At 36.5% G+C, this 10000-nt stretch overlaps 1 protein-coding gene and 1 long non-coding RNA gene across 2 annotated transcripts in view; both read right to left on the bottom strand.

The window, feature by feature from the left end:
* Positions 1–10000, bottom strand: part of gramd2ab (GRAM domain containing 2Ab) — a 40039-nt gene that overhangs the window by 11069 nt on the left and 18970 nt on the right. The window contains exon 3 of the mRNA XM_087311342.1: positions 680–737. Within this exon, the coding sequence (XP_087167468.1) occupies positions 680–737 (58 nt within the window). The remainder of the gene's footprint in view (positions 1–679; positions 738–10000) is intronic.
* On the bottom strand, positions 2577–5466 carry LOC147837615 (uncharacterized). Its single transcript, XR_015525903.1, has 4 exons — positions 5276–5466; positions 4869–5026; positions 4261–4356; positions 2577–3524 (listed from the first exon to the last, which is right to left on the bottom strand). It is a non-coding gene; the product is annotated as an uncharacterized LOC147837615 (long non-coding RNA).

Consider the following 10000-nt stretch of genomic DNA (forward strand, 5'->3'; position numbering starts at 1 on the left):
AAAAAACTTGCTAATGTAAAAATGCAAAAGAATTTAATGATGTCAAAACAAGGTCAAAAAAGTGGCAAAACTGGTAATTGATTTGATGATGCCAAAATGACGACAAAACAGCTAATCTGTTTGTCAAAACTACATAAAAAAATCTAAATTGCAAATTAATTTGGTGTCAAAAATACAAACTGATTTGACGATGTCGTCAGAAAATGCTAATCGTTTTGATGACGTCATAAGGATGTAAAAAACACGTGCTAATCAAAAATGCTAATGAATTTGATGTCAAAACCATGTCAAAAAAAGACAAAAATACAAATCGAGACAAAACAGCGAATCGATTTTTTGTCAAAAACAAAATGTATACGCTTTCATGATGACAAAATGACATAAAATAAACCCCTAATGCTAATTAATCTCATGTCGATTAACATCAAACTAACATCAAACAATTGCGTAAAAAACACGTCAGAAATAAGTTACAGGACTCTCCTGTAAATCAACTGTTTACATCAGGGTAATTTACGTGCATGTCAGAGATACAACATCCAGTGCAAATGTGTAACCGAAGCTTTCAGATGAATGAAGCGTATGCTTCAGTGGTCAAAGACTGAATAATAACTAATAATAACTAAATAATAACATATTACCGCGATATTCAGATGTGAATTAGAAGATCTGTACTCACTGAGCCTCTGTAGCATTTCTTCACATCTTCATATGACAGATCATCAATGAGCTGAAGCCTGAAAACACACACACACACACACGCGCGCACACACACACGCGCGCACACACACACACACACACACACACACACAATTACTGTAGTAAATAGAGCAATTATTAGTGCAAGCATGACTTTCACCATCATTCATTCACATTCCTTCAGCTTAGTCCCTTATTTATCAGGGGTCGCCACAGTGGAATGAACCGCCAACTATTCCAGCATATGTTTTACACAGCGGATGCCCTTTCAGCTGCAACCCAGTACTGGGAAGCATTATTTTAAAACAATTTTATATTATCTTAAATTATATTAAGGCACGCTGGCGCACTGGGCAGCACGATCGCCTCACAGCAGGAAGGTTGCTGGTTTGAGTTCACGTGTGTTAAACATGTTCATGCAAATCTGCTCTTGTAAATAATCCTGCAATGCAAAAGTGTTTCAGTTCAGTGAAAGCAAACACACGTCCCTCACAGACAACACCAATGTGCATTTTCCACATATATATGATGTATGTGTGTGTGTGTGTGTGTGTCTTTCAGTGGGAGCCAAATATCATGCAAAATGTGTGTGAGCGAACGATCAAACACACAGACAGGAAGCCCGAAAACATCAGACGCTCGCGCCGCATGCAAATGTGTGCAAATCAGGCTCATTTACATATTTATTAACCAGCTCAAAACCTCAGTGTGGCCAAAACACACACACACACACACACACACACACACACACACACACACACACACACACACACACACACACACACACAAATACACACACGCTTAAACATACACTCTTAATGTGTGTGCGTGCATTTGTGTGTATGTACGTGTGTTTGTAAGGTAGTCTATGAGTGTGTGTGTAAGTGTATGTGTGTGTGCATATTGGCGTGTGTGTATTTGTGTGTGTAAATGTGTCGTTAAGCATGTGTGTGTGTGTCCCTGCATGCGTGCTTGTGTTTGAGTGCGTGTGTGTGTGTATGTGTGCGAATGTGCACTTGTTTGGCTATGTGTGTGCGTGTTTGAGGATGTGTTTGAGCATGTGTGTGTGTGTGTGTGTGTCTGTGCATGCTTGTGCTTGAGTACATCTGTGTGTAAGTGTATGCGCGTGTTTAAAAATGTGTTTCAGTATGTGTGTGTGTGTGTGCTTGTGCTTGAGTATATGTGTGTGCGTGAAAATGTGTTTGAGTATTTGTGTGTGTGTGTCCGTGCGTGCGTGCTTGTGTTTGAGTATGTGTTTAAGTACACTGTAAAAAAAAAAAGTTGAGTAAACTTAAAATAATTAGGCAACCTATCACACATAGCTTTTTGAGTTAACTCAACAAACAGGGTTTGAAGACCAGTGAACTCAAAATATTTTGTTGAATTCTTTAGTTCTCTGAACAAAAAGTATCATGTTCACCCAACAAGATATTTTTGTTTGCTGAACAAAAAATATCATGTTCAACCAACAGGATATTTTTGTTTGCTGAACAAAAAATATCATGTTCATTCAACAAGACATTTTTGTTTGCTGAACAAAAAATATCATGTTAACCCAACAAGACATTTTTGTTTGCTGAACAAAAAATATCATGTTCAACCAACAGGATATTTTTGTTTGCTGAACAAAAAATATCATGTTCAACCAACAGGATATTTTTGTTTGCTGAACAAATATTATCATGTTTACACAACAAGATCTTTTGTTTGCTGAACAAAAATTTTCACGTTTATTCAACAAGATCTTTTGTTTACTGAACAAAAATGATTATGTTTACCCAACAAGATTTTTTTAGTTTACTGAACAAAATAAAACAAACTGATTCATTATGCATTTACTATTAATTTTTAGGATTCAAATTAAATACACAAGAATAGTCAATTCACTTTTTTTTATTTTTAACTGTGTTCAAATCACAATCCAAAACATTTGCATACAAAATCAGCATTTGACATTAGCCGTGTTCAGCATTGGGCTAGTTTGTACACAACTAGTACTGAATGTTTCCAGATTTGAAAAGATTGTACACTGCCTCAACATAAAATAACTGGCAACCTTACTAAAACCAAGCTATTAGTGTGTCTAAACACTCAAACCAGGTGAATATACAATCATCTAATCAGAGTAAACCCTAAAAGCCACTCCATTCATACAGTCTTTAAAGTGTACTGCACTTTTGTCAACAAAGTACATAAAGTCCAAAAACAGACCTCAAAACATTGAAACAGTGGCACATTAGGAAGTGGTCACGGGTCAGTTGCCGTTACTGTGTGGAGTTTGAATGTTCTCCCTGCGTTCACGTGGGTTTCCTTTGGGTTCTCCGGTTTCCCCCACAGTCCAAAGACGTGTGGCACAGGTGAATTGGGTAGGCTAAAATTGTCCGTAGTGTATGTGTGAATGAGTGTGTATGGATGTTTTCCAGAGATGGGTTGCAGCCGGAAGGGCATACGCTGCGTAAAACAAGTTCATTGCGCTGTGGCGACCCCAGATTAATAAAGGGACTAAGCCGAAAAGAAAATGAATGAATGAATGAACTGAACTCTCGCAGATCATGTGCCACCAACCTCCATAAAACATGCTGAATCACTTAAAAAGTATATTTGAGTTCTTTTGGGTGTTCCATATTCAGTCTATACAAGAGGCTGAACAAGTAAGCGAAGGCTGCAGGCAGATGTGTGATATCCTGAAGTACTATGGCCTCCTCCAAGATTTTAGCGAGGTTCATCACATATTGCAGGGATGCAGAAGTGCCATTATCATCTTCCACCACAGTGAAGATTCCAATCCTTTAATCTCTGGTGCTGTGGTCTTCAGGGTCCGTGTCCTTATAGGAGATTAAGTAATGGGAAAATTAATTGATGTGTAATATTAATTACTACTTATTAATGTTATTACTATTATGCAAAGAAAATAAAAACATGTAATACTTTCGTACATACAAACAGTAACACTTTGAATAGTCTATAATATATAATAATTGAACAATATATTGACAACTTTTTAATATTTAGCAATTTTTTTAACTTTTATTTTACATAAAATTGCAAAGATTTACTTTTATTTGATACAGTTTCAAATGTGAAAGTTGTTTATTGTCCTGTTTAGAATATAACTGAGCCTTTAATTGTCATTCATAAGGGATTTATAAAGCATAAATAGTCCTCACTTTAGATTAGGTCACAACTGGATGAAGTTAAGCTCATAAAGCATATACTAACATACAAAGTAACTATTATTACATACCTTAATATTAGGATATTTAAATGTTAATTTGAATAGTTTATTAATCGTGTACTTAAGCATTCTGAATGATCTTAAAAACACCAACTATTCTTAAATAACTGGTTTGTAAATAATGCAATACTTAAATTAGTAATACAAATGAATCATTAAAGTTAAAAAAAATACAATCATTGAGCACTTCATGTAGAGTTATGCTTAACAGAAAATAAATTAACTATTCGCTAATACTAAATAAATTATTTATAGCGTGCAGCTATTAAAAGTGTTACCAAGCAGACTAATAAATGTAGAATAGGGTATGAAAATGGGTAACTTACCAGACATATCTTGAGAAAGCAAGCAGAATTTTTACGAAGAAAAATTGGCAATCCCTCAAGAGCTGCTCTTTCTCGATCGGTGACAATATCAGTGACCTAAAGGAAAGTCATTTACAAAAGGTGTTTTACAATCTTATTGTTTTGTAAGTAAAAATGTACTTAGTACATTTAAATGAGCATAGTATTTTATTCATGCTGTTGAAAAAACACATGGCTTTATTTTTAAAAAAGAATTTTGTGGTTTCCATACAATGGAATTTGATAATGGTTGTGTTGGCAAATTTAGAAAAATGTTTAGTTTCATGTGACAATTACTTTGAGTTAAAAACTACAGCTATTATTTTCTATTTTCCTCTTTGAATGTATTCATTTGAAATGGTCACTCAAAACAAGTGAAACATCTGTTATTTATCTTACTTCCATCTCACAATCAAAACACAACTTGACACAATTAAAATTAATGCAAAAGGGCTGGACAATTAAATTGTTGCAATTACGTTTTATTAGACTGTATTACCTGAGCATGAAATTCTTGACAGGACAAAATATGTTGCATATGTTAAAAACATCAGACGGGTGTATAAGAAAAAAAAAATCTTAATGAGTACCTGCTCATCCATCTTGTTTAAAGTTGTATCCATCTCTGGACCCATTGAATCCCTTCTTTTCTGTAGAGTTTCAGGAGAGGTGCTGTATATTTATCAAGTCACTCGATTAACTGTCTCAGGAGATCTACATTACAGATCTGAGAAAACTCTGTGCAGATCTACAATATACAAAAAAAACATACATATTAATTTTTACACATAATATATATATATATATATATATATATATATATATATATATATATATATATATATATATATATATATGTAAATGTAAATATTTAAATGTTCAAATGCTGAATACAGATGTATTTCGAATTACCTATAATAATAATGTTGTTTGTTATTTTTAGCATTATCATTACTACCTTGAATGAAACCAAAGCAATTGCAATATAGTGACTTACCTCTTCCTTAAAGTCCAGGTTATCTCTCTCTCTAATTTCTTCCTGGCTAAATCTCAACAACTTCTTTTGGGCAAAGAGAAAAGGTTTCTTGCATCTGCTGGTGAATGACCGTCAAATTTCACTGATGATAGCAAGTCTCACCTCCTCAAGGAAATCTTGCATTGAATTATGTCATTGTCAATATTTCAGTCCTTTTGAGCAAAAAGAAAGAAAAATATATATTTAGCCCTTTATATTTTTTATGTAAATAAAAGCTAGCTGACTGTTAAAGCAAGTTGGTCTGAATATGATAGACATTTAGTCGAGCTAACAAATCAAGCAATGAATTACATGAAAATCACACGATTTTCACACAAATTACACAGTTAAACACGTCACCGTTTGTTCCACTGGCTCTGGTTCGAAGGGAAAAAAGGTTATGATGTGCGCAATGCTGACAGCAATCTAGATAAACAGGACATAATGTTATATTTGACTTGGATACCTGATCTGGTATGTTATATGATACTCATTGTATTAATCGTGAGTTATTAAAGCAAATGACTCGATTGAAATCGCTATTTGTTTCAAATACATTCACTCTAAACTTTTATTGATGTAAATAGCCAAAACCAAGTGCACGAAACAAGTAACTCACGGCTAAATTATAACAAATAGTTCCGTATTAGGATACACGCGCACATCAAAGCCAACATATCAAATAATATAACGTTAGATGACAACAAAAAAAGACATACATACCTATGATTTAGCAGAAACGTCGTTGGCGTGCTCTTAACTAGGGATGGCTGACGTGAAACTGATGTTTTGACACAGTGTCGAGATCCCGAAGCGCAAGTATTTCGAATCACTGCACCGAAGCATGATCCGAAGCACCCAAGTCACGTGACTAAAGTGTTTCGAAACACCTAGTCACGTGACTAAAGCGATTCAAAGCATCGATCAGCTTAGAAACGTTTCGAGACCTGGTGAATCCTAATTTGACTGCCAAGGTCTCCAAATTATCTCTGTCTCAAATGGCTTAGAGCACTGTGGGTTTGCTTATTGATTCTATGCTTAGCATGATGTTTTGGGTTCGAATCCCGACTTCGAAATCATGGTTTTATGTATTTTAATCATGTTTCTGTTTTGTGTAGCCTAAATAGGATACAGCTACAGTTATGCCATCAATTTAGCATCATTTTTGTAACACTGTAAAACAATAATAAATATTTTTACAGTATGGTTGGGTTTAGGGTTTGGGTAGACATTAATAAAATACAATAAATGGGAAATTTAATGAATAATATAAATAATTCTTGATAACTTCAGGCCACCGTTTTTGATCTAGCAACAACCCTGTTTTAAGACAAAAACAAGACATATTCATTCACAAATTGTTTATTCGGATATCAGACCAATGTTGAAACAAAACGATACAAGAGCAAAGCATTACCAACTGGTATTAAAGCATTTTAAAACAACTGCTACTGACTGGCTTCGAAACCTACTACTCTTGCATGGATGTCTGACACCTTAACCACTGTACTATGTTACTTGAAGGATTCTACTTTCACAAAGTGGGCTTTAATCCCTCAATTTGTTCAATCGTTCTTTGCTGAAGCTGTTTCAGTGCAATATATATAAAAAATGACCACTAAATGTCACTGTAGAGTGAGGTTTCGAAACGTTTCGAAGCTTCGACACATTTGCTTCGACTGTTTCAGTGTTTCACGAAGCCTCGCTTTGCCCACCACTACTCTTAACCGCTCTATCACGGTCTCTCACATCATTAATACACTGGTAAAATAGATCGGGCAGTCAGATGGGTAGCACATCGCACAAAAACATGTATACAATTATATACAATCGATTATAAAAACGATTGACACGTAGCTCCGCAGAAAGAAAGATGGTTCGTTTTGTCGCGCGCACGTGACAGGTACCCCCTGCAGTGAGCTATGGAAGTAAATTGCGCATGCGCCAGAAGCTTATAAGGCGCATGCGCCAACAAGAAGGGCACGCATAAACGCAAAACTAAGAATTTTGTATTAGTTCAACGAAATATTTTAAGTTTTTCACATTGAAGCACCATATTTGTTGAACAAACTAACTATTATTTGTCAGCATTTCAAATGAAAATATTTAAATTCAGTTAACTTATTAATCTTTGTTCAGAGGACTTTTTGAAAGTTGGCGTTTTTACAGTGTATGTGTGTGTTTATCTGTGCATGCAAGCATGTGTTTTATTATGTGTGTGTGTTCGTGTGTGTGCGTTGTTTGGGTGTGTGTGTTTGTGTTTGAAAATGTGTGTTTGAGTGTGTGTCCGTGAGTGTTTGTGTTTGTTTGTGTGCGTCTGTGCTGGAAAATGTGTATTTAAGTATGTATGTGTGTGTCCCTGCTTCTGTGCTTTTGTTTGAGCATATGTGTGTGTGTGTGAGTGTGTGTGTGTGTGTGTGTGTATGTGTGCGCATGTTTGTATGTGTGTGTTGGAAAATGTGTGTTTCAGTATATGTGTGTGTGTGTGTGTGTTTGTGTGTGTGTGTGTTTGTTTGTGCATACGTGTGTTTGAGTGTGTGTGTGTGTGTGTGTTTGTTTGAGTGTGTTGAGTAAATCAGGAGTGTTTAGTGTCCAGTGTTTGCTCATGAAGGTGACCCACAGGAAGTGAGTTTTCACATTTCCTGCTGAAATTACTGAACACACACATGAAGAAACACTGAACGCAGCTTTACAGTACTCTGCTGTGTGTGTGTGTGTGTGTGTGTGTGTGTGTTGATAAAAGCGCAGCTCAGATCTGCAGGAAGGAAGCAGCAGCGCCTCTGAAGTTTCTCCACAGCGAATTAACAATGATGGACTGTTATTGAGAGGAAGAGCAGACCAGAAACACAGCTGATCCCACACACACACACACACACACACACACACACACACACACACACACATATATATATAGACGTAAATACACACTTAGACTTTAATGCACACACTTAAATACTCACAAACAGACACACATGCAAAAACATACACACACACACACACACACACACACACACACACACACACACACACACACACACACACACACACACACACACAGACACACCCTTAAATACACACACACATTGAAACATGCACAGACAGACACACAAACACACACGTAAAATACTTAAACACAAACACACAAACACACACAAACACACACACACACACACACACATATATATATATAGATGTAAATACACACTTAGACTTAAATACACATACTTAAATACACACACACACACACACTCAAAAACAAACACACTTAAACTCACCACACAGACAGACACACAAACACGTAATTACTCACACACATACATACACAGACGCGCATTTACACACAATTTTAAACACACATTCTCAAACAAGCACACACACACACACATTTTCAAACACAAACACATTCTCAAACATGCACACGCACGCACGCACGCATGCATACACACACACATTTATACACAAAAAAACACACTTAAATACTCACAAACACACACACACACACACACACACACACACACACACACACACACACACACACACAATCATTCTCAAACATGCACATACATACACAAACAAATACATATATTTTCAAACACAATTACACACACATTCTTAAACATGCACGCACACACACACACACACGCACGAACACACACACTTAAATAAACACATTTTTGAATACAACTGTACATTTCTCCATCAGTGCAGTGTGTCAGTAAAGTCTAAAGTTAATAAAATGTATATTAAATTAAGCCTAAATTCGTGTCTGTGTGTGTGTGTGTGTGTGTGTGTGTGTGTGTGTTTATCATGGCGCGTCTCGATGCTCAGAACACAGTCTCTGAGGAAACTTCTGAAAGTGCAGGATTAAGACCAGCAGAGATCAACAAACTGCACAGTCTCTGGAGACACACTGACGCACGGCATGCTCACTACTGAGGGAACTAACCTCGTCAGCAAAGGATCATCAGATCCTTGAGCCTGACGCTGCTAAAGGAGACCGCTTATTTACCCCTTTATACAAGTCACATGGAACATCTTTTGGGCGGGGCTATCAGAGATTTGGGGTGGGGCTTAATCATGACATCTATAAGAGTATTGTTTCACATTTACAGCCATAAACATCTGCATTTAGAATTAAACCACTTTCAGCTCTGCTTTCTCTCTCTGTGTGTGTGTGTGTGTTAGGGTTTCTCCAGCACACACTCGTGTTTAAGGTTTGATCAGAAGTAAACAACACAAACTCGTCTGTTCCACTCTCAAAGGCCTCTTTGTACAGCAGAGCTGAGTTTCCATCTGACAGGACGCTTTTACTCTATTGTGTTCAACTGCAGACCTCTCATCTGTAGCCAAACATCACACACACACACACACACACACACACACACACACACACACACACACACACACACACACACACACACACACACACACACACACACAGCAGATCAGTGATCAGTGTTCAGGTCATGGCAGGTGAAGTAACTCAGTCATGTGAAATTCATCAGCAGTGCCAAATCCAGCATTTCCACATCATACACTCCGTTCCTCTGTGTGTGTTTTAGTGACACATTCGGTTCAGTTCACCTGCAGATCCTCAATGCATCCGTTACTCAGTTATAAACTAAAATATAAAACACTTTTCATAAAACTAATGATTACAGGTCACCTACTTAAAACATTTTCATGGTGCTGTTATCGATGTTTCTG

The sequence above is a fragment of the Danio rerio genome, chromosome 25 (assembly GCF_052040795.2).
Source record: "Danio rerio strain M-AB ecotype USA chromosome 25, GRCz13ab, whole genome shotgun sequence".
Lineage (NCBI taxonomy): Eukaryota > Metazoa > Chordata > Actinopteri > Cypriniformes > Danionidae > Danio > Danio rerio.